At 38.3% G+C, this 23,489-nt stretch overlaps 1 protein-coding gene across 1 annotated transcript in view; it reads left to right on the forward strand.

The window, feature by feature from the left end:
• The window catches only part of fgfrl1a (fibroblast growth factor receptor like 1a), a 54,533-nt gene that overhangs the window by 5,823 nt on the left and 25,221 nt on the right, over window positions 1-23,489 (forward strand). The window contains exon 3 of the mRNA XM_058797877.1: window positions 18,610-18,882. Within this exon, the coding sequence (XP_058653860.1) occupies window positions 18,610-18,882 (273 nt within the window). The remainder of the gene's footprint in view (window positions 1-18,609; window positions 18,883-23,489) is intronic.

Here is a 23,489-nt window from a genome sequence, read left to right on the forward strand (position 1 = left end):
AAAGGTGATATGTATTAACAACTGCATAAACTATAATAAAAAAAAGACTGGAACTCATTACAGGGAAGGCCTGCAGTATTATGACAAATTGTTGATTATTGTTCTTGAATTTAATGATTGAGCAATAATGATCGTTAATGTTGATTGAACGTAAGTGAGCCTTACACCGTGCTATTTTCAGCAGTGACTAATCTACATGCCTCTGATTGGACATTGCATTCATAAGCTCAACAGAAACTTCAAAAATGTGTAAAAAGAAATTTAACGTAATGCATGCAAATCTAAAAGTAATGCCATAATCAACACTTTTCATTAATTTTTTTATTTTACATAATCGCGACATGGGGCAGTCGTGGCTTAATGGTTAGAGAGTCGGCCTTGTAACCCGAAGGAAGCAGGTTCGAGTCTCAGGTCTGACAGGGATTGTAGGTGGGGAGAGTGAATATCCAGTGCTCTCTCCACCCTGAATACCACGACTGAGGTGAGACCCTTGAGCAAGGCACCGAACCCCCAACTGCTCCCCGGGCGCCTCAGCATTGGCTGCCCACTGTGTGTTTGTTCACTTCTCACTGCTGTGTGTGCACTTGGGTTAAATGCAGAGCACAAATTCCAAGTATGGGACACCACACGTCACTTCCTTTCCTTTCCTAATCGCCATAATAGACTTCAATTGTGGAGTGGAATTTTAAATTTTTGAATTTTTATTCATGATGGTCCCTTTTTTGCCCCAAGCCCCTGTTAATTTCCAGCCATGGTGGTGCCCAGTATGTTGGCTGTCCCAGACTGGAATTTGAAAGCCAATTACAGATGTCACGCATATGCCAGCTCTTAAAATCCCATTACAATAGCAAATTTACAAATGCTGTGTCCCAAAGCAATAAATCTTAGTCAAATGGGAAGTTTGTTAAACAGTCCGCTGATAGCTGCTGGGAATCAGTCCTACTCGTTTCACACGCTCACCCGCACTTCCTGGACATAGCATAGGCTGAATAGCACATTGTTGTGGGCTGGTGGTCTGTGTTTGGCCAGTGCTCAGCAGAAAAGGTCAAAGGTCAGTATAGAAGACCAGGTTGGGTCGCATGCCTGACCCCCACACCAGAGGTCTTACAATAACATTTCTCCTGTTTTGTCTGACTTTGACTGTCACTTTTCCAAACGTTTCCTATTTTGCGATTTGGACTTGTTGGCTCGGCACTCTTCTGCGCTGTCTGGGACGACTCCCGCCCCCATATCCCCAGCTGTTCTTTTGGTTGCATTACAAATGAGATGTTGAAAAGCAATACTCAGACTGGAGACAGCTCCCCTTGTTTTCTTTGGGATTTGGCATGTCAGTTTGTGTTGGGGCCTGTGCTTCACCAGCAGCTGTGTATATGTCATATGTCAGAAAGGGCTGTGATGCTCCCCGTGCAGCAGAAGTCCACGCCAGCCTCCAACAAAAAAAAAAAGCAATGCGCGTGATTGATGGAAGGCATCTCTTGCAGTCACGCTGTCCCTGGCACGCAAACGCGTCAGCTTCCCGAAAACAGTTTTTTGTTTGTTTAGGTAAGGTAGGGCACTTAACCATACTGCCTGTGTTGTGTTTGACCTGCCCTAGATATCAGCCACGTCAAGAAATCTTCCGTCACTCCCCGCCACATACCACTGTGTAGTCCTGAGGTGCAAGGGCTTGGACGTGTCAAAGATGTCGGCATCTCCCAACTTTTGAAGTTGTTTTGTGCAGAATTGCATGACATATTGCTTTCCATGTGTCTAAGGTGCTGCTTTTTTTTTTTTTACCCTTTTTGCATACTTCAAAGTGTCCGTCGACAAACATAAATTTATTGTATTCTTTCTTTCAAATTAATGCTTTCAAAATCTAATGCAGTGGCATTTATACATTTTGTATGTGTGATGTAGATGTCCAAAAATTTTTGAATCTGTCGTATTTGGATGTTCTACTTTCATGACTCTGGAGGTGTGCAGTCCAGAGTCCAGAGCTTGCAATTTGTTTTCAAGGCAATTAGGAATGTAACCCTCTGACCCTCATAATACCAAGCTACCCCTTTGTCTCTTGAACATCACGACATGCCTCCCCTGCTGGCATACCCTGTTCAAGGTGAAAGGTTTTCCGTGCCTAAACAACAGCCGCAGAGTTGATTGACATTAAGTGACTGGTGAAATGCACAAAGATTTCCTCACCATGGTCAGACAGAACATGTGACTTTTGTTCTGCCCAATTTGATTTGATTTTTATTAATTTTTTTTATAATTTTTGTGAATAGTTTCATTTTTGTTTTTCTATAACTATATTTTATTTTCTTGTTTAGTATACAAGCACCTTGTTTATGACTGGTTTTTGAGCTGTCAACATTAATATTGCTAAATAAATATACTTAGTCATGGTTAAAATATATATGCTAACAATTCTTTTTAAATCTCTTAAGGAATTCTTGGAGAAACCTCTGAGACAAAGTTGCTACTTGAGTGTTGTTTCTATATTTTATTTATTAATTAATTAATATGTTTAAATGTGTTTCATTTATTCATTGTTATTTTATGGCGTGGTTGTCCCAGCTGAATCTTTTGCAGGGTTTTTCTGTGTGTGTGTGTGTGTGTGTGTGTGTGTGTGTGTGTGTGTTATTAGAGTGAAAAGCATAGCCAGCTGTTAGGTTGAAATCCACGCAGCAGTTGGAATGTGTGAAGTGTGTGAGAGTTGTGGGAGTGGTTTCAGTGCTTGGTCAAATCTGCATTTGTTTGAGTCAAAGCGATTTTCAGAACAGCTTACCAATTTATAGCATTAAATAATTCAAATGCATTTAAAATACTGCTCGAAACAGCCAGTAGTGTCATCTATTGTTTAGAGAGGTTTTGCTTGCACCTGTGGAAGTCTTCATCTTGCTGCTGGCTGTTATATGTCTCTCAGCCACTCCAAGGATCAGGCCTGATAAAATGACCTATATGGGGATATAAGGGGCTCTTTTGTAACAGGTGTGGGTGTCATTTTTCCAGCCTCAAATCCATTGTGTATTGGAGGTCCAGATAAACTCTGCCTCATACTGTGTTGCTTTAGGATGTTACATATCACTGGCATGTCCTGTTGAAGGAATAATTCACCCAAAAATTATATATTTATGTTGTTCGAGAAACAAAAAGCATTCCTTTTAAGGTCATGTCTTTTCAGTGAATTGGCTGACCCGGTTTACAAAGCCTGAATTATGGATTTGTCCGTTGAGGTTCTCGAGTTCAGCTCACTGACTCACTAGATTATGAGTGAATATTTTGTTTAAAAATTATTGTTTGACTTCATTTGAACTTTATATAGTACATAAGCTGATACTATCATGGTGTTTTGCATCCTTTTTGAAGCTTGAAAGCTTCTATCTTCATTGTAATTGCTTGAAAAAGAGCAACCAGAACATTATTCAAAATTTCTCCTTTTTTGTTTCACGGAAGAAATGAGGGTGAGGTTGAGTAAATGATTACAACATTTTCATTTTGAGTGAACTCTCCCTTTAAGACCTCTTTTAATGCTCTTTTAACAGACATAGTATGTGTTTCAGACGCTAGAGCTGTGTTCCATATAGAGGCCCTGTTTCTAAAAATATCTGGCAGGATAGCTGATTCACAGCCGGCTCCCATGGGCCTGATCATTTTATTTTGAGCTGGAGCGGAAACGGAGACTAAGGTTGTTCATGGGACGGAACCGCCAGTGAAAGACCCTCACGTGACGGCGGTGGAAAGGAAAATAACCGCGAGGCAGATGACAGATCAGCGGCCCGCGAGGGCAAAATTCAATGTCCACTGACAGGTACAAGTGCCATGACGACGGATTCATTTGAGACAATATTGCAGGATTGCTGGCCACGTGAGGTTCGCCTTCAGTCAATGGACACTTTGTCGGATCTGGCCTTGCTTTTCGGGTCAGGGTATTCTTCTCCTGTGGCGCCACAGTGAATACAGGGCTAAAGCGCTTTACAAGGACAGGCTGACGGGGGATGGGGGAGATTGGAACGGGAAACTACAGAAGTGCTACGTTTGTAATTTTATACAGGTACTTCATGTGGACCCCATTATGCAAATAGCACGCCATAAGCCTTGGACCAAAAACAACGCTTGAATTGCTTTCCTTTTTCTTTTCTTTTTTAATCTGAAAATGATACAAAGACCCTCTATGAAGAGATTTTATAGTGCACATTAAGAACACATGTAGCACATGGCCTGAGCATCGACCCAGCACTGGTTCACTCCCAGCTGCCGTTGTTTGAGTGTAAGAACTTTGAGAGGAATGTCCTACAACCCCCTTCCTCTTGTGCATCTCACTACCTCTCCAAACAAATGGAGGGCTGTGCTCGTGAAACACTCAGTCTACATTAGTTCTCTGAGCTGGATGCCATTCTTTTTTTCTTTTTCACGGGTCAACTTTACACGAGGTGTCTTGTGTGCCTTCTTGCCCTGGTCAGGTGCCCGCAGAGCGTGTAGATGAAACGCTTTCTGATGGAGACCTGCACAGAACAAATTAAGTTAGTCATGGCTGAGACACGGTGTGGAATGTGAGAGGCAGGAGGAGCTGGGCACGGACAGACTCCGGCAGAGGGCAGGAATACCGGTCTTTCATTGGAAGGCGAAGATAGTGATAGTGGAAGTTTGGGATTTGGGTCTCCAGTATTATTTTTTTAACATTTTCTTAACATTTTGGTGTATAGAGATATATAGTATATCTTAAAGGCATAGTTTACCCAAAAATGAAAATTCTGTCATTAATTACTCCTCATCATATCGTTCCAAACCCATAAGACCTCCGTTCATCTTTGGAACACAAATTAAGATATTTTTTATTAATTCTGAGAGCTCTCTGACCCTCCCATAAACAATGTATGCTGTTCTGTGTCAGCTGCACCACGTGGATACGAACAGGATATGTTGTTTACGTTCAGTGGATACTCTCCAAAATGGCGCCAGGGTGACGTGAAGGAGACGCATTGTTGAAGTCATTATTTTTGTTTTCTTCGAGCACAAAAAGTATTCTCGTAGCTTCGTAAAATTACGGTTGAACCTCTGATGTCACATGGACTGTTTTAACAATGTCCTTGCTATGTTTCTGGACCTGAGAACATTTCAGTTGCATTGCTTTCTACAGAGGGTCAGAGAGCTCTCAGATTTTATCAAAAATATCTTCATTTGTGTTCTGAAGATGAACGAAGGTCTTACGGGTTTGGAACGACATGAGGGTGAACTTTTAAGCTTGACAAGGCTGCGTTTATTTGATCAAAAATACAGTAAAAACAGTAATACTGTAAAATATTGCAATTTAAAATGAATGTTTTCTAGAATATATTTTAAATGCAATTAATTGCTTTGACAAACCTGAATAGTCATCAGCCATTACTACGGTTTTCAGTGTCACATGATCCTTCAGAAATCATTCTAACATGCTGATTTGGTGCTCAGGAAACATTTCTTATTATTAATGTTGAAATCAATTGTGCTGATTAATATTTTTGCAAAAACTATACTATAGTATAACTTTACATTGTTTTTTTTGTTGTTGTTGTTTTTTTTCAGATGAATAGAAAGCTCAAATTAACATAAATATAACATTACAAATCTCTTTCACTTTTGATTTAATGTGTCCTTGCGAAATAAAATAATTTATTTCTTTAAAAAAAAAAAAATCTTTTGAACAGTAGTGTAAATACATATGATCAATGTTGCAATCTTCAATATAAGACTATGAGGTTGATTGATTGATTGATTGATTGATTGATTGATTGATTGATTGATTGATTGATTGAATGATTGATTTAGCCCTGAACAAGTGTGAGCAATAATAATAATGATGCACCACTAATAATAACAATAATAAAGTAGATTTTTTTTATGTGTACTCATTTAAACTTTTGTTCCATTATATCTTCGTATCAAATCATTTCAAACTCTGCTTTATCCTATGGGTATTACCACAATATGGATTAGGCCTCTCTTTATAAATCGCCCTTGACCTGCATCTGATGTTGTAGTGCAAACATGGGGCTCCTAGTTAACGAATAATATCAAGTTAATCAGAAAAGGGAGCTATTGCAGGTGCTGGCCGCCTATCTGAAGTGGGGTTAGTGCCCTGAGTACAGATAAGGCACAGAAGTGTGACCGGACAGGCTCGTCTCAGTTTTTATCAGGCAGCTGGAGGCCGCCAACGTTAAATATTAGCCATAGAGATATCAGGCACTCGTCCTTGCAGCACACACTGTTAACAGTTTTCCCCTGCAATACAGTTTTGATATCAAGCTGTTCTTTTGATTTTTCCCTCTTCTTCGTTTTTTCACCGCTTACCCTAATCTGTAACTCAACCTGTACTGCAACCTCAAGCCACAGTTTAAACCGAAGCAATTTCATATCAGCGATTGGCAAAACTAAGTAACTCATCATCTGGTGCTTTGAAATCAGATTTGATCCCAGGGGATTGTCTGCCGGACATCATTAAGTTTTGAACATCTCCTTACATTTGTGAAAGCCACCAGTTGGCTTGTGGAAAGACGCAAATTGCAGATGCCGTTGAGCAGCGTGTAGACTGGTGTGTGATGAGCGCCCATTTATAGCTTTGTTTTTATTCTTTGTTGTCTGAGGGGAGGGAAGGAGCGGATATCTTATATACTCATGCCCTGCATTCCGGGCCTCTGTGAGCTGTTTGTCTGAGTGGTAAAATGGAATTAGCCCGCTCTGCCCTGCCAAAGAGCACACTCTAGGATGTGTGACTGACTTGGCGTGTTTGCCTAGCGCTGAGTTTCCCAAACGAGGGTTCGTGAGGGAACTGCAGGGCGTTTATGAGTTGATGAAAAGCTAATAATAAGTTCATTCAAATGTAACACTAAAATAAAGAATTGGGGCTACACATTTAATCAAAATAAATTGAAATAGCAAAATTAAATCTGATGAAATTGCAATTATCAAATCAAAGCCTTCGATTTCATTAGCGAAGTACAGTATGGTCCATTGCACTGTGTTTCACATGTTAATTTACACGCGTGCTGCTGATAATAGTGTTTTCAGAGTGGCTCGATTCACAGCAGTTTTATTTTAGTATCTAGTAAAGATTATTTATAAAGTATATTTCAGTATTTAGTAAAGTTTTAGTAATTTTATTTGTTATTTTTTTATCTGTCTAGATAGTGTTTATGAATTTTTATTTATTAGTTTTAGTTATCTTAGTATGTCAACGAAACAAAAATGAGACTAAACAAATCCTGAAATAAAATAATTGTTTTATATTTTATTTAATTCCAGTTAATGTTTATTTTATTTCAAGTAATGAAACGTTTTTGTATTATTATTTTTTGTTTATTTACTGTATTTATTGTTTTGTTTTTTAGTTAATGATAATAACCCTGGTTCACAGTAATTGCTGGATATCACAAGCTCCATCTCTGAAAATACTGTGAGTCTAACACGCATGTGGGAATGCAATGTGTGCTAGGTTCAATCGCATAATTTTTTAGGAACATTTTTGTGGACATAATTTTACAGCATTTTACCAATATAACAAATGTTTTTATTTTGTTTGTTTGGGGTTTTTTTTGGCAACATTTCTGTCCTGACGTGTATGGCTAAATAAATAATTTATAAATAATAAATATAGACTGTATAAATAATAATTATAATAAAATCATTTTAAAACAAAACAAATAAAACCCTGACTAAAAAATATTTGATATTTTATCGGTTTACTTGCACACTGAATAGTAAACATGTTAATGTGTCATGAAATTATTGACATATTCATTTCAGATCTTAAATGTTTCAGCTGGCAAAAAAGTTTTGGAACATAGCATGTGGTTGTGCTTCTTTTGCCACGTGTTTCCCGAACATGTCGTCCTCGTCCATATGTCTGTTGCCTGCTCAAACTTTGGTCCCCCTCTGCGTCACCATCGTCGAGTCCACACAGCTAACATGGCACCCTGTAGAGGTCATTTTTATCCCCCCCCTGTGAAACATAAAGCCCCCACAGCAGCTACGTGTAATTGAAGTGGTGGCCTTTAACACAGTTTTTCGCCAGCATGCAATATGAAGCTGGCTTTTCCTCCGGCTTCCCGGCCGAGGTCGCAGCCCAGGGAATACTCTGCTCCCTCTGTATGTTTTCAGGCTCCCCTTTCACGTCCAATACATCTGGATAATTGTCATCCAGGCCCAAGTTTCTTCTATTGAGCTCTCATAAAAGTCTTTATAACCAGTGGAAGTATGTCGTCCTTTAAAAACTCCTTGAGGTTCTTGGCTCGTTAGCTTGCGAAAACAACGCCTTCTGAACATGTCCTTTTCATAGCTTTTCAGCACTCTGATTTCCAGACTTTACTGCAACATTTCGCTCCTCAATTCGTTTACACCGAGAAGACAGGTGCTGTTTAAAACGAACATGATCTGGGTTAATTTGGAGGGACAGACCATGCTTTGTTTCCAGTGAACCTGTGGCCGTTATATAAGGTGAGATGGAGGTTTACGCTCCTCAGAACTGACAGCTTAAAACGTTTCTGGAGTAAGTCCCATTGAGGTCTGGTTCTTTGACCAGCATTATTCATTTCCCTTCAAAGACTCTTTCTACTTTGACAATTATATATCGACCCAGTCTTTACATGGCGAAAAAAAAATCGTCTTAACCCTTGTTGTCTTGTTGAACAGTAAAAAATGTCTAAACATGTTCTCAACAATATCCATTTGGTCCTATTACTTTAAAATCATGTTTTAGGAAAATATATCTTGAAATAATTGTATTGATCTTTCCTCATTGACAGTTTTTGTAAGCCATTTTAGAATATATAAAAATATATTTGGTACTTCATATCTTACAACATCTTACACATTTATTTTTCTGAAGTATATTTTTCTTGTTTAAAGAATGTTTAGATGTTTCTACTGGAAAACAAGGCAAAAACTGATTCAGAAAACTGGTTTAAAAAATAGTTAAATAGTTAAAAAAAAAAAATTACATGCATCTGATTTATAAAAAATCTGCTATTCTTGCGCACTTTAATATAAATATCTTGGGATTGTTTTAAGAAGGAATAAGGATCTCGTGTTGTGTTGCTTTAATGCCAGAACAGTGAAGGGAACTTAAAGACTTTAAAGAATCTGCTGACTGGTCGACATGGCAACATTATCCGCTCAGCACCCAACACCCTACTGGCTTCTGGTCCTGAGATTCCCAGAAAAGTGTGTCTCCGTTGGGGCCGTGGCAAGAGCAGTGGCAGAACGGGAGAGCCAGCCAAACCTCTCTTTTCCCACCGCTCCAGCCCTTCATTAGATAAACCACTCACTCAATCACTGCTCTAGTTTGTGGGATCCTGCGCCATTCACAACATGTTTTTCCCCTCATCTGGAAGCCGAATACATGATGGAGCTATTTTGTACTGTATCTGTATTTCTATTGATTACATGTAATTATATTGGCAAAAGGCCTGTGTAACCATTCATTACATAACTATTTATTTGAAACTTAAATTTGGACATAGTGTTTGTTTTTTTGTTGTTGTTGTTGTTGTTGTTTTACATTCATTTTTTTGACTTTCATGTGCAATGTAAAAGCAACTTTTCCAGTAGAGACCAAATTTAAACTTTCACTGTAAGGGGAAAAAAAAAAATCTGTAGGAAAATGCATAATGTTAATGTAATTTTTACTGACTTTTTCATCAGCCCTAAGACACAACACAATGCAATGTGTAATTTAAAATATGACTGTTCTTGGCATTACTAGTGACATGTTGTACTGCTTGTGGTACAGCCTTTATTTATTTATTTATTGCAAAACTCCATTGTGTAAAGGTGGGTGGTTGCCAAGTTGTTGCCATATGGTTACTAAGGTGTTATAATATTGTGGTTTAGTGTAAATCTATGTTTTTTTTTTCCTCTCATTTTTACTTTATTGGTACTTGCGATTAACAGAATACATTGCGTAGTTCTTGAAGGTCTTGTACATGTCTGATGTAAATACGAGCAGCCCATTGCCTTAGGGCAGCGTTAACTGTCGTGCTTTTGCAATTGGTAGCAATTGACCTATTGACAGCAAGGGAAATGGCTGCTCTTTACCTGTCTGAACAGAGTACGGTCTGTGTAAGTAGAATATTCCCATCACTTTCACCTGTCACCCCAGGCAATGACAGAAACACAAAGACAGGCTCTTAGGTGAGACAGCAGCATAGAAATATTAGCGGTATACGCTATACAGATATACAGTATTTCTTACGCTACATATTCACAGCGCTTGCATTCCTTTATTATTTGCCAGATGTTGTGACAAAAGAACAAACGACTCGAAAGACTCAAGAGATGAACTAATCAATTCTCTTTCCGGCTCAGACTGCATTGGTTAAGTTTATGGGGCTGTTACGTGATGAACGAACGACTCAAACCCGAAGACTTGTCAGATAAGAGGTGAGGTGAGCCATTCATAGACTAAAGACCCAGGTAAACAATGAACTAATCTTTTCTGTTTCTTATACCATTATAGTTTTGTATTGTTTGTAGTGTGGTCAACGTTTGCATACGTAGTAGATGTGTTAGGGAAGTAGCACGTAACATTTTAATTATATTTTAATGTTAAAATGAACGAAATGACTCGAAAAAAGATTCATTAATTTTGCTGAACGAGACTCGAAGGTCCGAGTCAGTAAAATGATCTGAACTTCCCATCACTAATAAGTGCAGCCCTGTGCTTTGTTTACAGTGGAAACCAAGGAAACGCTTAAAGCGCCACCTGCTGGCAGAGAGTGAATCTGCGTCTCATTCAGCTCGTCTGCTGTTTCTGTGTCATGCTGATATTTTTTATGCATAGTTTCACAAAACTGAAGTCAAACCATTCTGTTTCTGCTTCAAATTTTGAAATTATACAATCTAATTTAGATTAAAAACTGCTCATGTTGCATGTATGCAGCATCTTTGTTTGGATCATGATAAAAATGCAGTGGTTGCCTCTAATTTTAAATGGAAAGAGCACAGACAAAGCCTTATGTTGTTTATATGAAGAGATTTATTTTATTTGTGTTACTTATTTGATTTTGTTATTTAGCTGACGCTTTTATCCAAAGCGACTTACAAATGAGGACAAAACCAACAAAAGAGCAATTATTAGTGTTATATTTCAATTTTACAAAGAAATGTGCAGCACTTTGTTCAAGCAATAATAAAACGACACATTTAATTTATAATTTGTCTTAAATCTCTTTTTTTTTTTTTTTAAAACGAAAAAAATTGTGAATTAAATCAAATCGTGAGTTGAGTGAATCGTTACATCCCTACGTATTAACTCCCTTCAGGCTGAGTTTTGTAGATAAATTTTAGCCTTTACTGGTGCTCTTTTTTTTTATAGGGGGGATTTTATCAATTAATACTACTATGGAGAATTTGTGAATGATGATTAGTCTGGTCTTCCTTGCATGTATTTATATTTTCACTTCCAACAGTGGTATTTCCTTCTGGAAATGCAAATGAAGTCACACATAATCTTTTGCATGTTATATTCCTTGAATTTATATAAACTGCAAATGAAGGATCATAGTTATGCAAGAAAATCAGAGAAGAGTTTTGATTTTGGTCATGCCTTAAAATTCCTGATTTGTTGCGGATTTAGTATCACATAAATGTGGTCTTAGAAGAATACTGATGCCTTTCTTTCTTTGGTGTTTGTGTGTAACTTTGCTTAGCAATGTAAATGGATTACCATTGATTGATTATAGTCATTGAGTTGCTGAATTCTGTTTTTGTTTTAAAACTGAACCTCATAATAAGACGCCGATGCCCTAAAGTCAAAAAGACCTTGAATGTAGGTTTGTTTTCCAAAAGAAATAGAAAAGATGAAAAGATTCCAAAAAAATGTTGCAATTACAGTTTTTGTTGTTACTTTCCAAACACTAGTAAGATTATAGGGTAGTTTGCATCTAAGTTTTTATATTCTTATGGATCATAAACCTTCATGACACACAATAGTCTCACTAATTAAAGAAAAACAATATGTGTATATATGTTATAGAAATATATAATATAACAACATATTTAAATAGGTGTTTTTGTGGTTATATGAACATTTTTTTGTAACTATTAAATTTTTGAACGTCATCACAGTGGTCTTTTTGCTTGTGTAGCTGTTGGCTCTGAAAACCTCATGGTGGCAACATGTGATATCCCACAATCCCCCTCATTGCAGCTTTCCCCGAGGGAGACCCGTACTCAATCCGGCAAATGTTTTAGGAGGTTTTTCATTTCATCCGACTCTCGTTGGCTTTTTTCCGTCCTTGACTTGCTTTAGTAAACAGAATCTGGAGCTCACTGAACAGAGCGTTCAGATGTTAATTGCCGGTCAAACTTCCTGGACCCGAAAATGTTCAAATCCTTTATAAACAATCAAAAAACAATTATTATGAGAAATGGTGAGGTTGTGTTCATGTCTGTTCTAGTCTGTAAATGCAAGTGAAGTCACTTGATTCCATCTCGATTGTGTCACCTTGGGAAAAGTCTTAGTATGCATAGAAGGCCAACGGCAGCTGTTAGGGTCCAAACCATACATCATAACTGGAGTATGTTTACATTCCTTGTTCTACATTTTCAGCCAGCCATGATCCATCCTTCAAGATGGTGTAAATCCACTGTAATTACTCCTATTTTAACACAATCAAACTCATAACATCCTTTATATATAAAGTGATGTTCATGTATGACATTGTGTTTAGAGATTGGCAGTCACAGAGTATGTTATGTTCATTAAATATTTAGAAAGGTTCATTAATAAATTTCCCTTAAAGAACTGACTTATAAAAATGTGATCTTGATTTTATGCATTTGGCACATTTGATTTGAAGTCAAATATTCCTGGTTAAATACAGCTTAAAAAATATAAAAGTCTAAGAACTGTCGAACAGTACAGAAACAAATTTTTGTTTGTCTTAACTAAGCAAAATTAAAATGAAAATTGTCATCATCTACACACCCTTCACACCACCATGTAAACTAACCCTTTAATGGATTTACAATTTACTCGTATTTATTGGAGGGTTTGAAATTAAAATTTGAAGCATGAATTTGTAAAAAGAAGTATTTCTATTATAATTATATTATTATTTATAATATATCTCTAAATTTGTCCAAATCAGCCTTTTGAGGTGACTGGTTTTCTTGGAGAGTATGGTTTTGCGTTGCTGTGAGTATTTTTTGCTTTATTTAAGGGTCTCATGCATAGTTACATCACATTTGTTCATCACAATAGATGTTGTGGATAGACCTTAATGTATCTGACCTACAATATTCTGTTAATTTCCACAACTCCGGAGCTGTTCGATTTGGGCATATTCACAGTACATTTCCGAGAGTTAGTGGTGAAAAAGAATGCGATTAGCAATAAAACAGCCCCCTTTAAGAGGAAGTGAAGGCAGGGTGAGGGTTATCTTACTCTATCATAACCTGCTTCCTGAAGGTGAATACATTGGCACTCGAGAGCTCAGACCTGCTCAAGAAATTATAATCAAACACATTCTTGTGCTCCAAATCACGTCCTGTGCTCCCTACACGAGGCCAACCAAAATATTATGCCTCAGCGTCTTTCGCACCAAAGGGCCCTATCTAGCTGGCTCAAGGAGAGATATCTATTCTTAAGGGAAAGCTTTCTTTACGCAAATCGCAGTGGAGAGGCTTTTTGGCAGAGGGCTGGATTTAAAAGAGAATATATGATGGAATGCTACTTGCGTTGGCCTCTTACAGAATCTTTTTTTTTTTTTCCTGTCATTAGTCGACATTCCAGGCGTGCATGTTGGGATACCTTAAGCCAGCTAGCCGTAAAAGGGAAGGAGGGATATGGAAGACTGCAACTCGCTGAGGGTTCTCCGGTGCACAGGCGAATAAGAGGCTGGCCTCTGTATTGTATAGTGCTGCGACAGAAGGGAATGCGTTTATGTTGAATGGAGAAAACAGATTGCCTTTTAAAGAGTTTGACCTGCCGTTCCCCTCATTCAGCCCACAAATTCACTCACACACCCAATATTTACACAGACGCACAGGCTTTTTAAAGTCACTGCTGTTTAAGTGTGTATTGTTGGGCATCGGAATGCATTTATTTATTCATACAGTGTAAATACTGTTATTCCGTGTTGCCGTTTCTCTTTCCGGAGGGCTAAAAAAAAAAATGCTTTCCTGAACCTGGCTTCGACTTTTGTGACTTGTGTGGGAGCCGTTGCATTAATCACGGCTGTCTTTGAGCCAAAGGGAGAAGAATTGGAAGGCAAACCAAGCACTGCATGTGAAAGTTCAGGGCCTTTGTTTTCTTCCACACACCTCTGATCTGTGAAACGTGCAGTGTTGTCGACCCACGAGGAGGACAGGCCTCGGGACTGACCCGCGAAACAGAAGGCCCGGAGCAGGAGAGCCGTAAATCTGCTCAAAGTGTGGGTGTATGGTCCTCCTAAAGGAGAATGAGATTTCAATCTGTGAAACGGCTCACCAGGAAGGTTTTACTCTGATGAGAAAGCCATTCGAAACGGAGCGGGAGAACAGTACTCCGGCGAGTTCCTGCCTGTGACTAATTTCTTTTTCACACTTTCAAACATCATCCATCAACATGTCAGCTACCCACTGCTGTCTGTGAGACACAGTAGTGTGCTGTAGTCAGACTGACTCGATACCTGTGCCAGGGACTCCTTCACACTCCCACTGGGCACCACGTCATATCAGAGCAGTGTGAAACCAGGCATGAGATTTTTCACTTGAAAAGGCCCCTTTGATTTGACATCAAACAGTTTTGCTGTTACAGTTCATGGACAATTGATATCTATCAGCATATAAAGGATTTTAAAGAATTTTTGCATTGCTCTTTTCCATACGACAAAAGTAGATTTTGATAGTAGATTGTGTGGAGCTCCAAATAAGGACATAAAATAGTGCCTCGCAACCTTAAACATTTGGTTTTCTGGGATGTTGCTACGTTGTCGCAAATTCTGATGATTTGTCAGACAATCCCATCTAGCTCATTAACATAAATGAGGTTTTGTCAAAATTGCCAAAATGGCTTAAATAGTCTTGAAAGCATCTTTAAAAATGTGTTTAAAACTACATACGTAGTATGCCATCATTTCCAGCAAAAGTGTGTTCATTAATTTATGGAGTTAAATTACATAATGTTTATATACTTTTTGAAATGTTTTCATTTAAAAATATTTTTGTGAGGAAAACCTTTTGTAAACCTTTTAATGAACGATAAAAAATAACTATCAATGCTAAAAATACATTGCTAAAAATGTATTATTCTTTTGTGAAATGCAGAAAAATACTGTTTGGTGCATTTCCCAAAAGCATTGTTCGCTAACTATGGTCGCAAGTTCCATTGAACTTTATTGGTAACGACTGAACTTGCAATCAGAGTTGCTTTTGGGAAACCCACCACTGAATTCTCAACTATCCAGTCCTCCTAACATGCACTTGGGGCCTCAGGATGTCTAAAATTATTTAAAATAAGGTTAGAAATAAGATAAATAATAATAGTTGAAATAGAACAGGATATGTAGTATTTTAAGCAATCACCTCAACTGTTTTTGTCTTTGGAGAAACAGGGTTTGCATGGTCTTGAAAATCCAGGATATGTGGCGAAGCTTAATTTTGATTTAGATTTCTAGACATGGAAAAGTCATGTAAATTGGTTAAAAAGAGTAAAAACAATCGGTTCTTAAAACTTCTGGAATCAGTTTTCTGGAAAGACAATTATTTTAATTATGTTAGTTGGTTGTTGCAATCTATGGACTCTCTCTCCCCATTATTTTGGTAAAGGTTTTACGCCAGATGCCCTTTTTGACACAACCCAGCACTGAGAGGACACTAACTCAAGCCACAGTTTTGGGACTCATGCAACCAGGGACTTTCTTGCAGCGATGCAACAGTGCTACACACTGTGCCAATCTAAGGACTTATTTTTCAATAAACGCCGTGTTGAATGCATACAAAAACTTTACATTTTGTAACAGCTGAGTAAAAAATACTAAACAGTAATATATTGTAAATACGATTATCTCAGCCATGTTTGAGGCCATTATAAAATTACAGATATATGCAGAGTTGCACACCAAGGATCACGTGAGTTACTATTGCGGCAAGTTGCAACCTTAAACAACCTTCGGTTACACCACGTCTACACCATACCCGCTAAGTTTGATCTGTTCCTCATATTAACCTGACATATGGCTTCAGACGACTTCCTAATGGTTTTTTCAGACTCATCCTCTGTCATTCAGAGGATCTCTTCCATCAGATTGAGGATTTAATTTGTTGAGATGGATTTGGACATGATTAAGTGTTGGACAATGAGATAAAACACTCTTTCCTCTTTATTTATCCGAGTGATGGCTGCAATTACAGGCATGGTGTTTTTTTAGAAAAAAAATCTAAAACGTAATATCCTTCATGTGTATGACTGCATGTGGAAATCTCTTTCTCAAATTTTTCACCACAAGATCTTCTTAAGCCCTGTTTTGTGGCAGCTAAATGGATCCAATCTGGCATTAGCCTTACGTAAACAGCTATTAGAGTGACTCACACAGCCTTGAGAGGAACGAGCACGGACAGTATTTGCAGACTCTGACCTTTTTAACCTCGAAGGAGCCACCAACTGAGGAGCATACAAACAATGCAGTCCAGTAGCAGAGTACGCCAGCAAGACATGGCTGGCTGACAGGGGACTGCGGTTACAATTTCCCCACAGACATAAACAGTGACACTATCAATTTCCTGCATTGGGTCTTTTAACGAGAGCAAGCAGGGCTGTGCGTGGGCAGGGGGAAGCCTCGCTCTGCTCAGCCAGGCCAAAACTCTTGAAAGCTTTGTCTCATCTCTTGAAAAGCAAATGATTTAGTTGAATGCACTGAAGCTTTCGTTTTACTTCAGTGCAACAGCCAGTATACAAGACTCCAGCATAGTGAACTACTGAAAATGAGTGAGGATTTTTCGAATAGAAAAGCTTAAAGCAAGTGTGGAACACAAATTGTTACGAAAGTAGAGTGACACCTGATTTTGGCCATCAGGAATTGACTGGATTGTAGAAAGTGTTGTTGTTTGCTATTTTCTTGAACATTTCATGTGAGTGACAGGATGGGGAGGGATTGTCAGTTTTGATTTCATGGTCACTGGTTTGATAAGGTTTGACCCCAACTTCTTGCCGTCATCGCAGCGCGGAAGGTTATCTATCATTGGCTGCATCCGAAAACTGAAAAATGCTGCCTTCGGAGGACACATTCCAAGGTAGGAAGGCATCAAGGCTCGTCCGAATCCAAAGTTAGCTGTCTTCCTGTCTCATGAGATACCTTCATCTGATCAAGTCAGCTGCCTAAGTTTTCGGATGCAGCCATTGTGTGATGAGGGTACAGCGAACCAGTGTTGCCAGGGTAGCGGCACAAGTGGGCTATTTTGAAAATACAGTCGCGGAAAAAATTACAGAGCCATGGGTTGCGTTTTTTTGGGCTACTTTTATAATGTACCGCGGCATTATACATTTATATAGACAAATAAAAATTAAAATAGATCCTTTTAATAATGTGTATTATACTTGGAATGTATCCCTGGCAACTTAAGAACGGAGAGGCGGTTGTAACATCACAAACAAGGTGAGTTTCAGCCAGAGCATACATGTTAAGGCTTTTACACAGCAGAAATAAACATGACAACAGCCACTATAGATTATGTAAGATAATAAACACACGATTACGATAGGATATGGTTTGTATGTGATTTTCTTGAGTTGAATGTGTACATCTGAAATGCTAATTTGTGCAGCGATATAAAAGGCTATAAATAGCATATTTTAACAACAGTAAACGGCCAAATTCCACATGTGATCGCAAAAGGAAGTTATTACAAACACTCGATGATGGTTTGAAGTGAGTTCTGAGTAAAAGTGTACTATTAATCTCATAAATTGTCTTATGAAGCATGATGCCAATATTAGCTCTAATGTACCTGCAGAACAGGTCGATTCTTCTTCATAATGCATTTTGTCATAATACTTCACGTAAGGTCGCAAGAAAATGTTTTGTTGTATTTATTTGGAAATACTTTTGGTAATAGTTGGTAATAATAGCGATGTGGCTTGGTAAACGTTTTATTGCCAGTATAAAGGTTGATAATGGCTGAATAAAAACAAAAGAATAATGATAAAAGAATGATAAGGATTATGTCTCATACCTGACTGAAGTGTGAAAAGTTCTGTTTCCTTAAACTAGTTTGTTATGCATTTCTTTATTTCAACACATTTACAGGTAAATCCTAGTATTTTAAATTTGTGATTAATCATGATTAATCACAGTCCATGACTGTGATTAACACGATTACATTTTTTAATCAATTGACAGCACTAATATATATATATATATATATATATATATATATATATATATATATATATACGTATATACATATTATAACGCTCTTCCTTTTACCAGTGTCCAGCTCCAGCAGCTCAATTCATATCTTTTCATCTTGTCATGTTGTTTCATCAGCTAACATAATTTTGTAATTTCATGTGCAGGAGGACAATTGAATTGACCATGTGTAGAAAAACAGCATTTTCATGTATTTTCAGACAATGCTCTATAATGACAGTTATTATAATCATCTTGTTCTCTGTAGGTCCTCCACGTGTAGCAGAGAAGGTAGCTCACCGTCAGACTGTCAGAATTGGACGCACCATGAAACTTCAGTGTCCTGTGGAGGGCGATCCACCACCCCTCATCATGTGGACCAAAGACGGACGAAATATCCACAGCGGTTGGATGCGCTTCAAGGTCCTTCAGCAAGCTCTCCGTATCAAAGAGGTGGAGCCAGAGGATGCTGGGACATTTATTTGTAAAGCCACGAATGGTTTTGGCAGCGTCAACCTTAACTACACCCTCATCGTCATTGGTAAGTTATACAAAATCTCTCAAGATAGCAGTTTATCTTGACGACAGTGGGTCGCATGCACTAATAATTGCTTGGAGAACTTCTGCCTAGTTCACAATACATGTTCTTAAGCTTGTTCAGATACTGAGAGTATTCTAAATGAGTGACCACATGCTCAAGGTTAGTAACTTGCATAAAACCTGCCAAAACATCTCCATATATGGGCTTTTCTCACAACCTTTCCTTTACAGCCCTTCGTCACTTGCAGCAAGCATGTGGTGCTCTCTAAAGACACACAGCAAGATCCTCGAGCTAAGTACTAAGTGTGCAAAACTAGTTCAAACACAATAAACACTTTTATACTGACCCAGATTACAGACCTTTCATTAGCCAGCTGTAAATACACGTATCTACATCAGGCCCGGTTCCAGAATCAAACCACTGAGAGTGGAAGCTTTGCAGTGTGTATGAAGTCAGCATGAAACAAGAAGTTTTATACAAATTCAAAATGGAATATATATAACCTAGGAAGCACACAAAGAGTGCTCCCTTTATATTCACTCAGCACTGGACAAAAACTCCGGCCTCTGATTGGCCATTGCGTACAAGAAATACTTGTACGCAATGTTCTTTTTAATATATTGTTTTGTAGCATCAAAGTATTGACAGTGCACAAAGACTACAAACAACCAGAAACGGCCTAAAAATGTTGGGTTATTTTTGTAAAAATGTTACCATCACTCACAGCCTCATTTTCAAATAAAATATGACATCTGTAGCCATGAACAGCAACTTCCTTTGTTGACTTGAGCCAATCAGAAATGGCCAAATCAAAATGAGCAGAAGGATCCGTAAAATACTTAATCCACAACTCTCTGATCATTTTGGGATTTCGATGGCCTTTTTTCAGACCTGTCGTCCAGTAGTTGGACCTTTGTTCTACTGTGTGTAAAATTTAGAGGGCTGAATGTGTGCGCTGGCTGCTCGCCAAGTTAATCAGGGCCTAATTTGGCCGCGTTCCAAATAGTGATCCATCTACTTTTGTGAGGAGGGGCTCTGGGCCAGTCTTGTGATCTCACCAGCCCCCTTACAGACTTTCTGAGGACATGAACCCTGCTCCACGTACAATCATCAGAGATGGTACACCGGCAAAACGGCAAACCTCTAAATGCCCAGCAGTGTTCACATCTGCCTTCTGCGTGTAGTCACCTTGAACTTCAAGGATGATCCTGTTAGCCAGTGGGGTAATTTGGGACTGCAAAAGCATCCATCTAAAGCAATGCCAAGTCTAAATGGAGGCCCTGGTGGAGTGCCTCTTTCAGGGCGAGTTTTATATTAGCTGGACTAAGTTAATGATCCTTTTATTTGCCTCTCAGATGAGCCCTACTGTATGTAATGCAAGACAATGGAGCTAAATTACAGGAATTGAGAACATCCCCAGCGGTGAATGGACTGTTTGTTTTGTAGCATACAGTGGGTCATTAGTGATCCTGACCCCTGCATGTGCATCTCTTAGAGTGGTGGCTGCATACAGTAAGCCTTCTTTCTGTGTGTATCCCAGTCTCCGTACTGATAACTGGGAGTAGAAAATCATTTTCCTTTGCCCTGTTAATTATTGTATTTCCTGTTGAAGGACAATGTATAATGTTTGTCAAAGTGTGCGTGCTAATTTATAATCTCCTCTGATTTAATATCTGACTGATATATAAAAACAAAGTAAAGCTGATTCTAAATCAACCTTTTCACTACTGCACAACAAAATGACAATGCAAACAAACTTTTCTCTTCTACAGTAATTCTTTGTCAGTCTTGTCGATGAAAGAAAAATCCACTTTGGGCATTCATATGATTTAATGGAAAATGCAACCAAGCACATATCCATGTTTTGGATATCGTCACTCTCTTTATGTAACATATCAAATACCATGAGTCCTTCTTTTTTTATGCAAAATGCACACTTGGTCTCACAGCAAGATGCCCAATACCATCTAATAATAAACACATCAGATTCTGCCTCACAATTTGGGACAGCATAAAACTAAATAAAATTCCACAATTTACACTTGTTCTCACTGACTGCAAGATTTCTAATACCATAAATGCTTAAAAGAACTAAGAAATATCAAATTCACACTCAGTTTCACTGCAAATGCAAAATTCTTTACTGAGTAGTTTAATGGAGTTGTCATGAAATCGTAGCTGTTTTAGAATATTCAAGGAAAATAAATAAATTACTGCATGAAATCTACCCATTCCCTCCCCACTCTAGTTGAAAATAGTAAACATTATGAAACATGCGAGGAGAATTGAAGCAGGCAATATGAGAATAAGAAAACAAGCGTGTATAAAAAGTCTTCTCATAATTAAGCATGAATGAGAAGTTGCTTTGCAGCTGAAGGCAATAAGCGAACCCCTGAACTTTGGGTGGGTAGAGAGGGGGGCGGCAGGGGCAGCTGCCAAGATGACCTCAGTTGAGCAGCTGCACCCACTGTGCTGGGACGCCCAAGATGTGCCAGGACAGCTTTGATGCACCGCAACCGTCTCCGCCATGCTGTTTAGTCAGGGCCCTTGAACTTGGACTTGTTTGTTAATCCCTCTGCTGGCACATCCCACCTTCAACGTAATTCAAGCCGTGCCAGTGGAGGCCGAGGTGTAGTTTGATAGGTGTTTGCTACGTTGTTTTGTAGTGTTTTGGAAAGCCTAGATTTTCTTTTATAGTGTGCGAATACAGATATTAAAATATCGAAAAGGTCTTTGTCATGATTCTACACCGAGTTTTGACACCAAAATGTTTTACTGATTTCTCTGGGCTGGTATTTTATTTAGATTTTTATATTTGTAGATGTCAGATTGTTACATGATTTGCTTTGGCTTTTAAAGATAATTCCCCTAGTGGAATCCTTTTATAGGATGTCATAACATCTGCGTTATGCTCTTTATATGGCCATCCACACAGTAAAGTACATTCTTGTTTCCTTCTGTGGAGTGATGAACTTTAAATGTGGGGATTTTAAGCGATGTATTCATTTCTGAAGATGTGGTTATAATAATTAGTCCAGACCATCTGAACTTTTTTGTATTTTATATTTGCACGCTTGGATTCAGTGATGAATATTGACACATTTTTCTTATTATGGCTGCCTTTTTACCCTGCCAATTAATCTGTCTCATACTGTGTTTCATTTGTATAAATATTTTCACAGTTTTCATTTCCATGTTTTTATACTTCATGGCAACAGAGCATGTTTCTACACAGAAGCCAAACTGTGCATTATACCATGAGCTGCAAGGGCGAAAAAAACAAAAAAAACATTGCCGATATTTTTTTCCTATTTATTTATTTAATTTTTTTCACTTGGCTTGCTTTCCACTGTCTCCTTTTTTACTTCAACAACAGCTCACAAGACAATTTCTGAAACCACTAATTCATCCTCCGCTTCCAGATCTTGTTCTGTTATTTAATGGATCTAAACCTTAAAAACACTCAAGCGGCATGTGTACGCAAAGCATGTTAAATTAAGACAGATCTAAGATCATATGCTCCCATGTGTACACATTTCCACTTAGTGTCAAATCTTAAATGTTTGGAGTTGGAGCTGTGGTATAGTGGTTACATGTTGAGTCATGGTGCTCATGTGGTTAAATCCAGTAGTATCCAGTAACTTTTCTGATCATGTTTTCTTTCATCTGTCAATTGTCTTAATAAGTAAATTAAAAAAGTTAGGGTCACACTTTATTTTAAGGTCCAATTCTCGCTATTAACAAACCATTACCTACAGCTTTTGCCTCAATAAACTCCTCTAATTTGCTGCTTATTAATAGTTAGTAAGATAGTTGTTAAGTTTAGGATTAGGGGTGTAGAATATGGTCATGTAGAATATGTGCTTTATAAGCACTAATAAACAGGCAATATGTTAATAATAGGCATGCTAATAAGCAACTAGTTAATAGTGAAAATTGATCGCTATATTAAAGTGTTACCAAAGTTAGTATTAAATTATTTTACTATGCAGTTGTTTAGGTTTACAATCATTTTAAAGACGTTTGATTTGAGGTATCATTCATGTCTGCAGCACGTGCGGTGCAGGATGGGTTACAAACCAAATGTAATCACAGAGAGCATTGTGTTGCTATTCCTAATCTAACCGTTGTCTTCATCTCAGCCCGTGTATCCTAACATCAGGTCCAGTCATCAGTTATCTGGGCTCTTTTGCGTAGTAGAACAGCATGTGTAGTCTCTTTCTGTCCTGTGTGGCTCTGTGATCAAATGTCCCTGTGAAGACAGGAGACCTGCGTTGATAGGACTCATTAGTGGCTTTGCCCTTCCTCAAACCAGATGGGAAAGACATTACTGTCCATTTATCATGGGCCGCTCTGGCTTTAAGCTGCTCTCTCTTCTTACAGACTTCAAGCATGTTCCCAGTCAGCTGGGTCTGCTATGTATCTTTTTACTCCCTGGATGCCTACTCCTACTCATTCACTGCCATCTCCTCTCCTTATTTATTAGCTTTTTTTGTTAACATTTGTATTATTGCACCAGATGCGTCATTGGCAGAGATAAGAAGTAAGGTGGCTCTCAGAGCACCCAGCGGAAGCAAGGAGTGATGGAAAGGGAAAAGAACGATTGA

The sequence above is a fragment of the Onychostoma macrolepis genome, chromosome 14, assembly GCF_012432095.1.
Source record: "Onychostoma macrolepis isolate SWU-2019 chromosome 14, ASM1243209v1, whole genome shotgun sequence".
Classification (NCBI taxonomy): Eukaryota; Metazoa; Chordata; class Actinopteri; order Cypriniformes; family Cyprinidae; genus Onychostoma; species Onychostoma macrolepis.